General features: G+C 44.4%; 1 protein-coding gene across 1 annotated transcript in view; it reads left to right on the top strand.

Moving 5' to 3' along the window:
* Positions 1–14,966, top strand: part of ANTXR1 (ANTXR cell adhesion molecule 1) — a 152,565-nt gene that overhangs the window by 77,786 nt on the left and 59,813 nt on the right. Inside the window, exons 11-12 of the mRNA XM_063311570.1 lie at positions 5,604–5,673; positions 6,242–6,320. Coding sequence (XP_063167640.1) covers positions 5,604–5,673; positions 6,242–6,320 — 149 coding nt within the window. The remainder of the gene's footprint in view (positions 1–5,603; positions 5,674–6,241; positions 6,321–14,966) is intronic.

Below are 14,966 nucleotides of genomic sequence, written 5' to 3'. Positions count from 1 at the left end.
TCAATAGATATTAGCACTGGTGGTGGGGTTGCATGGCCGTAACTGCCTAACGGTGGCCTGGAGAGAGGTAGCAACCAAGACAGACAGCTTTTGGTATACATTTGGCTGTTGATGAGAAGACATCCAGATGCTTAGCACTGTAGGAGGAGAGCTATGTTAGTCTCTGGTGGCAAGAGACAGCTCTTTTGGCCTGTGGTGGCACCTAAGGAAGTGAGCTGCAGTTCACAAAGGCTGATGCCTTTTGGTAGTCGGAAAAGGTGCTACCGGACTCCTGATTCGTAGCACAGAACCCATGGCAGTCCATGCCCATGAGGCTCCATGTCTCCCAAAGCAAAACTATATCGGCAGAAACTATGAAATTAGTCGGAGTTTAGAATCCCAACCTGCAATGTTCTGTGACAGGCATTTCATCTGATTATTTTTCAGTCAGTGAGAACTTTTCCTCCCTTGAGTAGAAGGGCTGCAGGCGGTTTTAGATACTCTGGAGCTTAAGAAAGGGAAGGTGCTTCATTTATTTATTTTGGAAGGGGAAATGTGCTTGCTCCTGGGCAGATCTTTGCTGTTTTTTGAATTTTTGCAGATTCTAAAGGATTTGCTGAGTGCACTTGAGGTTTCCTTTTCAGCTGCCTCCAGTTGTGAAATGAACACATTCATGGAACCTTAGTGGCTATTTGGTGCTTTCAGGCTGACATAACTCTGACCCAGTGAGGGCATGCAAGCCATCACTTCCCTCCCGCAGCCTGCAAGATCAGAATTATAATACAGATACTGGGCTGTTGCGATGGTTACAGAGGTGTGTTTTGAGTGCTCTGCTAGAGTATATAATTCCAGGTTGCTTAAAAGTTGCCAGTTGCCTTGTCCCATAAAACAAGGCAGAAATGCATCTGGATAATCCGTCAAAAAAGCTGTGCAAAAGCTCAGATATGGATTAGTTTGCTTGTACCCCAGACATGAGTAACTTCCGAGTGGAGAGAGTGCTTGGTTTGAAAAATGAAATTGGAGCTTACTTGCAAAGCTATACTAAGTGTTACTCTTATGCACCAAGGCAGAAGATAAATTGCTCCTTATGAAAGAAATGAAAATCATTTGCAAAACTAGCCATCTGAAGTGGAACCATACAGATGGCCTTTCCCTATCCAGAGCACAGCCTAGTCTAGAAAAGGCTGGCGCTAAGGAGCAGAAACATCAGCCTGCTCCAAGGTGAGACCATCTGATCTTCATCCAACCATGAGTGGGGTTTACTTCAAGATACTCTGAGCTCCTGTCTAATCAGGTTGAGTCACACAACAGAAGGTGTAAGGAAAAGCAGTGTCAGATTAACTCAGAGGAAATAAAAAGCGCTCTTTGAGGCTGAAAAGAGATTAAGACTGCTCTTCTAGATGGCTTTAAAAAATAAATAAGATTGTCAAGGCCAAAGATTACAGCAGGATTATGATCCTCACAATTCCACCTTAAAGGAAGAGGACCAGAACCTTGAGGTGAAGGCTGTGATCCTGTCCCAGCTGTTCCTCCATGTGTTTTTGGCAAACATCAGAAAAACGCTTTCCCTTAACTGAAATCTGATTTTGTTTACTCAGGCTCCATCCATGGATAAGTCTGTTCCAATATATTCCTATAGCTGAGACAGTCCTTTGAAATATCTAAAGATACATCTGCAGGTCTCTCAGTTTGCCAGGCATGTTCTTTAATGGATATCTTTGGTCAGTAATTAGCTGGGTGACATTCAGTGAACTGAGGCAGTCCAGACAAAGCAGAGATGGACTAATGGATCTGTGTGCATGTGAGAGACAGGCAGCCTTGAATGAGTCACTGGTGGCCATTAAAGAACAGATACACAAGTTGGGCATATTCTAGAACCAGCCAGGTGGCACTGATGGCCAAGAATGTACATTCTTTTTAGATTCACCTGGTATAACCTGGAAGGGACTAGAGAATAAGGAACAGATCTGCTGCTTTGCATACAGTTTGTCTACTTGTTTGCTCTTAAGACACACTCATGGAGATGCCCTTGAAGATAGTTTGGAAGCATCAAGTGGCTGGGAATTTGACATACCAACTCTTGAGTAGATCATAAGATTCAGGATGCTAAACTGTGCTAGGATTGACCTTCCAAAGCTCCATAGAAAATGGACCTAAAATAACACAAGGAAGCTCCTTTTGGAGACAGGCTGCTTCAGATGTTTCCATCATAAATGGTGCCATTATGTTCTGTTAAACTTAGGAAATCCACATTGTAGGTCTCCCTTGAAATCCTGCATTGTACTATACCATCCCTAAAGAGACCACTTAGGATAGTCTTCTCCACCTTGAGTGCCCTCCTGATGTGTGGACTTCAATTTCCAGAACTCTCCAACTCACATGACTACTTTTAAGAATTCTGGGAATTGAAGTCCACAAGTGTTGGAATTACTTTGTATCTCATGGACCTTTAGACTGCTTGACATTTTCTGAGATAGCTGCTGTTTGAAATGCCTTGGATTTTTTTATAAGCTTAATTTGTCTGTCTTTGTTCATGAATCTGTATTTGTTTATTATATAACACTTTAAAAGCTTCTGGAGAAATCTTGTGTGTGGATTGAGGGCAATAGTTTGGATGTAGGAAAAGAAAAGAACTGGGCAGAGATGGAGGAAGAAATGTAGGAGAGCTACATCAGACCTACATCATGTCTCATTCAAGCAGGGGTGACCACACAGGGGAGTGTCATAAAAGTGAAGATGGCGCCGGGGCTGCATGATCAAGGCGCTGTCCATTTTGCACATACAACATGTGGTTGCAGCTACCATCTTGACTTTTTTGACCCCCCTTGGGGCGCCTTTGCCCCAAAGTCCTCTTCTCTTCAGACTGAACATTGCAGGTTCTTTAGCCTATCCTCAAACAGCATGTACTCAAGTCCCTCAATTTCATCTTTATTACCTTCCTTTGAACCTTTGGCCCCAGTTTGAAGAGCACTGAATTTCAGTGCTACAAAAGAAGTGAATAATGCCTGACCTGCATAATCTGGAGCAGGGTTTCTCAACCTTGGTAACTTTAAGATGCGTAGACGTCAACGCCCAGAATTCTCCAGCCAGCAGTTGCCAAGGTTGAGAAACGCTAGTCTGGAGTGACAATCTGGAACATCTTCTATGCTTAAAAACGGACAGGCGAAAGCCCAATGATTTCACAAACATAATAACCTGAAATCAATTCTCTTCTCCCAAGGAACAGGAGTAGAGAGTCCCAGAGTTAATTAAACATAAGCTCTCAGCAAGTATGGCTAGAGAGTGTCCCAAGAAGGACAGGGTCCTATTGCAATAAGTAGGCCTTGTGCAACGCTAACCTAAATGAGCATTTCAGAAGAGGCACGATGCTGACCCATTTTGCATTGGTCAGGGTTGGAATTAACCAAAAATGTTGACTCTTGGGTCCGACAAGGGAAGACTTGCGGTATCTGCTGTCTGGCCAAATCTAAGGAATTGCCTTCAGTTCCAACCCCGATACGGTTTCTGCCGTATAGCCAAGCCAAAGTGGTCAAGTTAAACCCTACCAGCCATTGCACTGCTCATAGGCTTAATTACAGGGCAATCTGAAGACTGATGGTGCCCTGGCGGCTGCAGCTGGGACCCAGCGCAGCTGTGTGACGGCCCTGGAAGGAAAAGAAAGAAACTGCATCAAAAACTTCTAGAAGTGCAGACGGTATTGAAAGGCCTGGGTTCGGATTTCCACCCAGCCATGTCATTCATGGGAAGCCCATCTTCAAGTCTAAAATACTGCCCAACGTAGTTGCGAAGGGAAGCTGGCTCAAAGGGGCAAAGGACCTCCAGCGCTTTTGGGGGGAAAGCTGGGAGGGGAAAATCAGTTTCTGTGTTGGCTTATTTCTCCTATTACCATAATCAGCAGGGGCTCCCAGCAGTTCACATTCCTGAAAGCATGTAAAACATTGGCCAAAAAAAGAGGAATAAAATATGAAATAGCAATACTGAAACAGTAAATAATACAGATGAAAGGGCAATCATTTTTCAGCCCCGCCCCCAGGGCCTGTAGTGAGTAAGGAAGATGGCCTTGATGGAGATATGCATCGGCGCCTGCAAAGCTCTGCCAAGGTCATCTTCCTTACTCACTACTGGTCTCCAGAACAATTCCATGAGCTGGAAGCTCTCTAAGGATTGTTAGGCTCTCCAAATGTCTGGAATCTCATTGTTTTCTGATGTGAACTTCATCAGAAACTTTGTATTTTATACATTCAGACCAATACATGATCGAAAACTCAACCGCCTCTGGAAATGCATTCTTTTCTGAATCTTTCCACAGTAAAAATGTGCCAAATGCAGAGCAAATCTCATGTTAATGGATTAACTTGGAGGGTGGACATCTGTTATTCACAAGAGCACATCAGCTGGGTTATTTGCATCAATTATGTAAACCTCATGAGAAATGGGGCCCATTGCACAGGAACCCTATGGGTTCATTGGAGAACATCTGTGCAAAAATAGATATATTCGTGGAAGTAGGATGACCCTTAAAAATTAACATTTAAAAAATCGTATTTATAAAATAAATTGTTAGCAGTAAGGTATATCTTGGAGCTTCATTTCAAGACTAAGGGGACATATGATTGTAGTCTACAAATATCTAGGTGGTTGTAATATGGCTCTTTTGTTGCTGTTGTTAAAATCTAGGACAGGACAAGGTCTAGCAGGTTGAAAATAAAAGAAAGAAGATTTGGGCTGAATAAGAGGAGGCATTTCCTAATGAAATGAGCTGTTAAAGGAGTGGAACAGTCTGCCTGGCTTTCCCCCATTGGAGGTTTTCAAACGTGGGTTGAATGACCTCCTGTTGGGCAAAGTTTATTAGATTCCTACATCAAGGATGAGATTGAAACAGATATCTAATTCCTACATTCTGCAATTCTATGATATGTGAATAGAATTTAACACTTTTTAAAAAATGAGATAAAACTGATCAGCCAGGCTCAAACAACATGCTAGAGTTGAGAAAAGTGAACTTGGGTCATCACATGGTATGGAGACCTACCCTTTGTTTTAGCATGTTGTTTGAACTGGGCCATCACCTGAAGCCATAATCAAGTTTCTCTGTGTACATAAGAATTGTGGATTTTTAACCAGGTTTCAGAGTAAGCCTGTTTTGTGAACCAACCCCTCTTTCTATCCATCTCCATTGGCCATGAGTATAGACCAACATCTTTGTGAAGCTCTTCTTCTGAAGCCTCCACACTGTTGCTTGCTGGTTATTTCCATGACCAAGTCAAACAACTCATCATGTGAAGATGGTAGAGTAGCTGCCATGTTGCTCTGAAAAACTCATCTGAGAGATGGTCATCCTGCTTCTTAGCATCTTCTGCCGATAAGCAGAAGCCATTTTGTTCCAGACCAGAGATGACCTTTGACAATTGATCCCAAGTCCCTGTGCTTTTTTTTATGGATGTACTTATTTTATTTTATGGGTGTTTCCATTTCATTTTTGCTATATGACTTGTTGAGAAATGGGGCTGAACCTTGGGGAGGTGTTTGTTTTTAATAAAAGAAAATCAAAAAATTACTGTTCGCCTAATTGTCCTTTCCAAAGTCGCTTTACCTGAAACCACCTTCTCTGCTTCTCTTTCCAGATGAGAAACCCTTTGTAGTGGAGGACACCTACTTGCTCTGCCCAGCACCTGTCTTACAAGAAGCTGGCATGTAGGTTTATGAAAATACGGGCTTTAAACAGAAGAGCTCTTTTCACTGTAACTTTCACTTGTGAATTTTCTTTTGCTTCTGTGCTTTCTGATCTGCCCATGCTCCTTTCGGTAATTTTGGGGAGGAAGATTTGGTTCTTGATAGCCTGATGTCCAAGGTGACCACAGGCGGGCCAAGAAGCAAGATAGAGGGTACAACATTGTGATCGGAGCCCCGTCCCTTACCCATTACACTTGTAGAAATCGGGCAGGGCTTTGATTGTAGCACTGCACCCACCATCTAGCAGGCTGGTGGATGTAGCTCCTGCCTGCCAGGGAAGACATATTCTGTTGCTATTCTGGTCATTCAGCAAATCGAGTTGCTTTCTCCAGCTTGGTTGCCCTGTAGATGTGATAGTGGACTTCCATTCTTCACTGCTGAAGCCCAAGACATCTGAAGGCCACCAGGTTGGAGGAATTTGATCTACAAAAGACAAAGAATCTGCACCAGCACGGTGTTGCATTTTCAAAAGAAGTGGACTCTGAGTCTACCCCCAACAAGTGACTTCTCCTCTCCTTCCTTGTTTTAGGGAAGCTGCTCTCCAAGTGAGCATGAACGACGGCCTGAGTTTCATCTCTAGCTCCGTCATCATCTCCAGCACACACTGTGTAAGTTTGCATAGAAATCCATCTTTTTGCACAAGTGCCTGCAGAAAAATCCCCATGAGTTTGAATGGGAGGGTCACCGAAAGGCCACCAGTTCTAGGGTTTCAGGTCTGGGTTTCCTTGAAAAGCATGTGATTAATGATTCTTTAAAGGGAAGCTGATTCTCCTTGGCTATTTCAGTGTTTTTTAAAGGGCAAGTTCCTTCTTTTTTGAACTGCGAGTTTAAATAAAGCCCCTGCAGGGTTGCCAGATTTTCTGCAATGACAAGAATAAAATAAAGGCACTCAGAGCATCCTGAACACAGGCATGCAATGAAAGAGAGTGGTGATGTCCTCTAAAACCATTGCATTTTTATCCTGTTTGTTGTGGAATGGTAACTGTGACACCAGTAACTCAAAACCATATTTTTATATGATCATATTAATATAATGTTTATATATTACCTGAACACATGTGTAGTACTGTATATATTTGTAGGCTTTATATGTTTATATTATACCTGGGAGAAAATCTCATAATTTTCAAAATGGTTTAGAGAAGGGTGGATCAGGAACAAAATTAATTTAGGTTGCATTTCAATGTAAATTTGTCAAACCGGAGCACAGTTATTGTTTCATATTTTTGATCCTCTGAATTTTGCAATTTGAAAAAGCAAATTAGGGAAAATCTGTATAAAAGTTGAGTTCATATATTCAAGAAAATGGTAGACCAAATGCATTATACAGGGGAATTACTTGCAATAACTGAAAAAATGTCAACAAAATATGCATATGTGTCAGAACAAGGAGCAAAATCTACACAAATACTCTTTTCTTAAAAAAAGAATCTCAACCTTGATGAGCCACAGTATTATATTCCCAATGACAAAAAAGAGAGACACTGAACTTGAATGACAGCATTTTCCATTTTACATAGTAGCTGCTGCGTGGATTCTCTGAACTTTGACCTGCTGTAGGATCTGAGGGTGGCTTCACTCATGCTCCTCCCTGTTTCTTCTATGCCCTGTTATAACCTTACTTCACTGCACCTTGCACATTGTGTACTTAGGCTGAAGATCATCCAAGGTTCTGGCAAAAGCACATTTCATGCACTGTCTAGGCCATCTGTAGATGCTTGGCAAGCCAATGTGGTCATGGAGTAACCAAACTGAACTAACAAACATGGTGGTTCAAAGAGTCCTGATCCATGTGCTAACTCTGGATGTCAGGGATGAGCTGTAATGCCCCTTTAGGCTGGGAAGATGCTGAGGCTGGGGAGCACTTGTGGAAGGACATGTTTGGCAGTCCCCAGCCGCCTGCCAAAGTGAGTCATGGCTGGCCAGAGACCATGACTGAGGTTGCATCCCACCGTTCCTTAGCCACCGGGATGCTCTTACTACCCTCCCTCCCTCCCTCACTTCCTTCCCTCTGGCAAACTGCAGCCACCCTCCATTTCTACTTTCCAGGAATGCCTTTGAGAAATCAGTGGAAATATTGCGGAGGTGGGGGTGGGGTGGGGGTGGGGAGGGATTTAAAAGGAAGCTAAAGGCTGATTTTTATTTATTTATTGTGTTGAGTTTTTTTGCACCACAGCAGCACCCAGTATTTCATTGCAAGGATCTAAAAGAAATGAGATTGTGTTTAATGAGCTGAATTAATCTAAACACTGGATTTTTTATGGGGGCATTTATTCCTTCTGTGTCTGCCCACCCTGGGTCGAGCTGTGTTAGGATGTCTCCTGGCAAGGAATGATTAGAGATGACACTGATGCATGTGGGAACATGGGACAGGAAGGGGCCTACAAGGCTTGCTTTGTGAGTATTAAGAGAAATGTGCCAACCATAACTACATTTCTTAATCTGTACAATGATATTGCTTAGAAAAGTGAAATAACAGGCACTCCTCTTCGTAGAGGAGCCAGCAGGGGCTGTAATTCAGAGGAAGAACTTGGGGGTTGTATAACAAAGCTGACATCCCCCAAAATTGGAATAATTTTTTATTTTTGTAGGAGGAGTTTTTATGTCTCTGGATTTGTCTTTGGTATCTGCAGATAGCCATGGGGCAGGCAAGTGATGACATAAGTATCCTGATGTCATTGAGCATCTAATACAATTATGAAATTTGCGTCAGTCACGTTACACAACTAATGCAAAGTACAAAATCGTCCTCTATGCTCAGTAACATCAGGATGAATGTGTCAGTACTTTGATGTCGTTGGGATTTTTAAGGGGTGCCAATGTTAGTACAATGGGAAGCAGAACATTCTTTTCCTTAAAGAAGGAAACAGATACTTCTAATTCTTAGTCATGGCAATTCATGCTGGCTGACCGTGGATGAGCCATAATGCCAACCCAGCAGAAGGCATCAGACTGGGGAGGCCTAACTCAGAATTAGTGGCCATGTTTTCCACAGGGCATTTAAGGTTATTGCCCCACAAGAGCTAAGTTCCACACCTCAAGATGGTGCTTTCTTCAGCATCTTGACGCCCGGATCATCAGAGTTCATGCCAACCTCCTTGAAGCCGTTCCCTCAGATGATACTGTTTTGCCCTAAAGAAGGCCTTACCTGCATCCTAAGGAGAAGGGGGGCGGGGGGTCCTTTCCTTCAGTCCATCAGGGATTCTTGAGTGGTAAGTTAGGTTCAAGGATGCCAGCTGTGGCTTTCAGGGATCAATTTTGGAGCAAAGGCAGTCAGGGTCAAGCTGAGTCTCTGGGTGGCTGAACAAACTCAGTGGCTGCTAATTCTCCAGCTCATGTGCAAATGTGCCAATTGGTTTTCAATTATAAAACCATGAAACCCATCAAAATGTCATAAATCAGCACAGATAATTAAGAGAATGAAAAAGAGTACAGCAGATGAAAACCAGGCAGCCAACCAAAAAAATCAGAAGTAGCTGAAACAGCAAAAACAGCCAAGAATCTGTTTCCTTTTCAACAGATGATGTGTAGGATTATCAATAGCTGCTAAGATTATATCCACCAGATATTAACCCTGGCCTCGGTTTCTGCAGGTTGAGGAACAAAGGGGGAATAAGTAGCGGAACATGCATCATGACACCGTAATGCAAATTTTGTAACTTGCACCAGCAATGCAAACTACCTAATTCAGGTCCTTTGTGTAATAATGTTGTGATGCACATGACACCATTTTGGCTTCCAATAGATGTCTGTGCTTGGAGGTGTGTGAATGCGTTCATTTGTCAGGCTCATCGGCGGCTGCTCCAAATCAAAAGTAATTCTTTTCCAAGCATGATTCACAGAGTCTTCTTTAGCAAGATTTATTGAGATAAATGGGGAAGAGATACAAGAATTCTAGCACCAAAATATTTTCAGTTTAAAACCAACGTATTCCTGTGTACATTAGAGTAAAAACTTTTTGATTCTCTTCCCATGTCTGGATAAGGAGAAAAGTCTCTGCGCTGATCATGGGGAAGCTTGCAGCTGGTTGTTTCAATCTCCAGAAGCTTTATCAGCCTGGGAAGCAGCTCTTACATCTTCGCTGAGTCCAGTCCTGGTCATCCCATTAAGAAGGATTCAGACAAACTGGAACAGGTGCAAAGAATAATCAGGGGACCAAAACCTCGTTTTATGAGGAGAGATTGGGGAAACTGGCTCTGTGTAGCTTTGATGAGAGAAGACTGGGAAGGGGTATGGCAGCACTATTTCAATACTTGAAAAGTGTTCCAGCAAAGATCAAGACCTTCTCCATCATTCCAGAGTGCAGGACACACAACAGCAGATTCTGATTCAGAAAAGCTCCTCAGGTTCAGAATAATTTGGCTGTGGAAACCAAAGCCCCAGAGAAGTCTTGCCTCCCCTTTGACAGAAGTATTCAAGGAGAGGCTGGACCACCATCTGTCAGGGTGCTTTCCTTTGGACTCCAGTACCGAGCAGGGGGAGGAATCCCATGGCCTCGATGGCCCTTTTCAACCCTAGGATTCCATGATATGATTTAGCCCAGAAGGAGAGGCTGAGTTTATCCCTACACACTGCCAGCGATACTGCTAGGTGACCTGAAGCAGCTGCTTTAAGCAGCTGATCGAGACATCACTTTCCCAGTCCATCACCCGGAAGAACAGAGTCATTGTACCTCCAGTGGGAAGCTCCCCAGAGTTGCTTTTCACCCCAATGGCTACTTCCAGAAAGCTATTGGAATCAAAGGACTTTGAGACATCCTGGAATGCCCCACGGTGAAGTGGTCGGTAGCCACCTATATAAAGCATGATCGTGGACCTCACCTCACTCCCCGACACACCCTTGCACTGATGATGTTATCTAATTCGGTCATGAAATGTCTGCAAGCAAACAGCGAAGCTCAGAGAGCTCCAAGACTCCATAAACCATGGTCATGGCCACCTGCAGTGCATTGCTCGGCCATTTGCAGATCTTCTTGCCACATCTCTTGAGCTGTCTCTGCACACCCATCTCAGCGGGAAGCTGAAGAGGACCGTTTGACGTAGCGTTCTAGTCAGACTTAGAAAAAGCTGCCCAGCCAGGACTCAAACTGGAGGAAAATATTCGCCCATGTTTTGAGCACTATGGTAGGGCCCAGCCTGGCACAAACAAGTCGATTGATGCGTGGCTCCATGGCTCTGCCAACAATGCCCTTGGACTCTGTACTTCTCGAGACAAAACAAAAGCACGTTTTGCCTGGCAAAGCGAGAAAAGCATGAATGAGATGCATTTCAACTGAAGCTGAAATCCGGCCGAGGCCAGATTTATTTTGTAGCTTAGATTCTCCTATGAGGTCCTGTTGCTTGCATTATTTTGGAAAAGTTTTATAACCTAGAAATAGTTCAGGCTTCATTTCTTTTTGCTAATTTCTTGGAATTTAGTGCATCAATGGATTCCATTTCATATTTAATTATTCCCCCCCCCCCTCCCCAGTTATTTTCAGGTTTTTAACTGAAATAAGGAAACGCAGCTTTCCGGGGTGTCCACAGGGTGGGGTCAAAAAAGTCAAGATGGTGGCTGCAAGGGTGCCATCAAAGTTCTGCCTGGTTTTATGTGCAATGCATAAAAACCAGGCAGAGCTTCGACGGCACTCTCATGGCCGCCATCTTGACTTTTTTGACCATATCCTGTGCTCACCCCGATGGCTTTGGTAGTTTAAGAAATGATTCATGTTTCCTCTCTACTGTAATGAGAAGGGAGATGGGAAAAGGACCTCTTGGAGACACAGTCCTGTAGCAGTGCAGCCATCGCTCCCTCTCAGGGGCTGTGCCCGATGTGAGTGCTGCACTTCCATCCCTCAGCCTCTCCTACGCAGCACTCTGGATTCAGTCTGAAAAACTGTGATGAATCATTTGCTCTGACCGGATATCATCTGCCTTTCTTTTCCTCAACGCTTGGAAATATGAAATTAACCAGCGTGGCTTTCAGTGCATGGATAGAAGTCTTGGGGAAGTCGGAACAGCCTTGGAACTGCAAGGGTCAGGAGGAGGTTTTAAAATTTTCCCCCTTCCATCTTATCAACAATTTTCCTTTCAAGAGAAACTTCCATGGGTGCCAAGAAGGTTTTCATGTGAAATTTGAGCATCTTCTTGAGAGCTGCTTTTCCTCTGGGCCTTGGCAGGGAGAGGAAGCGCTAAATCCCTTCCCCGCCCCTCCCAAGGGCCACCCAGCCTTCCTGTTGCTGCAGAACAGGGACTATGCCTGCAAGTTGCCCTCGTGCAATTAACAGCTTCACACCTCGGTCTTCTGAACCGATCTGCTTTGGGATCTTTCTCCGGCTGGTGGCCAGCAGCTCCAGCAAGAAGCTCAGAAGCAGGAGTTGGGGTGGATTTTCTCTTAGACTGGCAAGCTACTTAACCAAGGCTCTGGGCTAGGGAGGTAAAATTCTTCAGCTTCTTCTGCCAGACCAGATGTGCCCCCTATTGCTGCTTCTGTCCACCCTATTATTTATCCGTGTGCTGAGTCCAGTCCCTCTGAAATCCATTGATAAGAGTCTGTATTTTCTCTGTTTTGATAGACCAGGCTCTATTTTCAACAAGCAGCAAACTCTGCCTCTCCTCCTCTCTCTGCCTTGTCATATTTGACTTTAAACCATAATGGAAAGCTGGAAGCTGAACTAGGTCACAGGAAGCCTGGCTGGGTCCTGCTTCTCAGCACCTCCCACAGAACGGTCATCTCCCGGAGCCAAACGTCTCTTCGCCAAGGGTGGAAAATGATGCTAAGAATCACGCAGCCTCGCAACTGGCCAGGGATTTTGCTCTGAGCCCAGCCCACCTGTCCGATTAGAGCATGGCCTGGTCTTCATTAGTAGCTGGAAGCCAAGCAGTTTTGCGGAACGTTCCCTAACGTGGGCTCTGAAATTAGCTGAATCTCTTCTCCTGGAGATCTTTGGCTTTGAGCAACACAGAAAAGAGAGTGGAAAACTGATCGCTCCCTGGGCTGCCCAAAGAGATCCTTTAGGGATTTGGGGACTTCTATAGTTTTCTTTTTTCCCCAATCTCCTTCATCAGATGGTGCCAGAGGGCATTGAGAGCCAAAGGCAGCTGGCAAAGTTCTGAAAAGCTTTTGCCTTCTGCTGACGTTTCTATTTATTTAAGCCTAGGACTGTTTAAACATGAACAGAATAGCCAACATCCTAGGATAAATGCTCTACAACCTGCTGCAGGAAATTAAAAATACATGTTCTGAAATGGAACCACTGCAGCCACTTCATCCTAAGGTCTCCTTACGCGTGAATCCATATTGGAGATTGAAGGTCCGTAACCTGCCCCCCCAAAAGGCTTGAAGAATCAAGGTTGGGCTCCCTCCTCTCAGGATGGGGGATGGATCACATCCATAAACTGATGCCATGTGCCAGGATCTGCCGTGCACTGACGGACTTGCAATCTTCCCCTTTGCCATGTAGTTGGCCTCTTCTGGTACTTGGTGACCTATTTAAGTAATGCAGCATTCTCTGTTGTTAGATATTTGGCACACTGGAGGTCCAGCACCCTCAGGGTCCCAGTAACCCATAACAGTAAGCATGGCTGGCTGAGAAATTCTGGGAATTAAACTCCACCCATCTTCAAGTTGCCAAGGTTGAGAAACACTGCCCTGTGGCATTCATCAGGTTCCCCACTCTACTCAACTCGTTTTGAAGGACATATTTTGATTTTTTAAAAAGAAGGAGCTGGAGTGCTGCAAAGTCTATGTTTCTAGTACCATCCTTATTTTCCAGAATATTTCAGGGTTCCAAATGGGCCCACAAACTTTCTCAGAATATAAAAAAAGGGAGACTTTGCTTGGAAATGGGACCCTCTATTTAGAAAATAGAAGCTGTATGGAGACTACTGGGAAGAAGCTCGGGTTGGGGGATCTATTGGTGTTTTGCAACTGGCAGCCATTTTGTGAGACTGCCCATGACATGTGCATAAAATTCCATATGTCCCCATTAGACCAAAAGGGCTGGAGACCCATGGATTAGCATCAGACATTTGTTTCTTCCTTCTCTCCTCAGAAGAGGTGATCTCATGTCCATGTTACATTAGCCGCTGTTAAAAAGAATCACAGCTTCTGTGGGTTCAGACAACCCAGCATGTAAAACAGGGGAGTCAGGACTTTTAAATTCTTCATTCCTGTGAAAGTTCAGGGGCAAAGAGGCTCCTTTTGATGCCTCTGAAGCAGCCCAGTGGGACAACAGGGGTAAGCACTAAGGTAAAGAGGGCTTAAAGCATCCCGACAAACTATGGTTTATGTGCCACTAGCCTTGCATCTCCATGCTTGTGTCACTCCCTTGGCTTCATATCCTGTCTCACTGCTCTCCTCCAACTGCCTGCTGGGGAGGGTGTGGGGTGGCCTGGCATGGAATGCAACAGGAACCTCCCTGACTCTCCACCCATTTCTCTGTGTGCCCAGAGACCCCCCAGGCAAACTTTCTTGGCGTAATGATCTCCACAGCTGTTCCAGCTGCTTGGTGGAAACTCTGACTCCAGGCTGGAGGGAAAAGTGTCAAAGCTCTTACAGGGGAACATGGAGACAGGCAGCTGTGTTGATTGCTGCTTTGGCAACGCCTGGAGCGAAACCTGATGAAAACTCACCCCATGGGCACCACCTCTTTAATCTATTAGAGGGGGACGTATCATAGGAAAGGGGTGGGCAGGGGACCGCTGCTGTCTTCCTTCCATGGAGACTTCCAGATGTGCTTAGATTCCCTGTTGCAATTCCCCAGCTGTTAGCCATTCTGGATAGGGATAATGGGAGTTAGTTCAATACTTTTCCAAGGATAGGTCAGGTCAAGGAGACCTTTGACCAGGGAAGCTCAAGTAAGTCTGTGGCAAACTATAATTATACTAAGATACCATCTCAGGAGTTCCAACACAGTGTCGTCCCAGGAATGCCACCTGGATCCATCCTGAGAATTCCCATTTCATTTACTTTGAAGAGGCATCTCCATTCCCTGAGATCTAACATTTTGGGTTCAAGTAATACGGGTGGAGGAAGATGCATGTCTGGTTGCAATGCAACATGTTCTTGTTCAATTCCCATTCCCTGGGTTTAGAGATGCAAACCTGAACCCACTTCCAGATTGGGGCCTGCACATGTTCAGGACACCAACCCTCACCTTACAAAAGTTAGTCCAGGGCCATAAAATGCCTAATTAGGGAAATGTGAACAAAATGCATAAGAGTTTGAATTTTCATGTGTGTGTATGCGTGTGTGTATCTTAAATGGCTAATTGT

Source organism: Candoia aspera, chromosome 9 (genome assembly GCF_035149785.1).
Source record: "Candoia aspera isolate rCanAsp1 chromosome 9, rCanAsp1.hap2, whole genome shotgun sequence".
Taxonomy (NCBI): domain Eukaryota; kingdom Metazoa; phylum Chordata; class Lepidosauria; order Squamata; family Boidae; genus Candoia; species Candoia aspera.
This window is presented reverse-complemented; position numbering and strand designations above follow the sequence as displayed.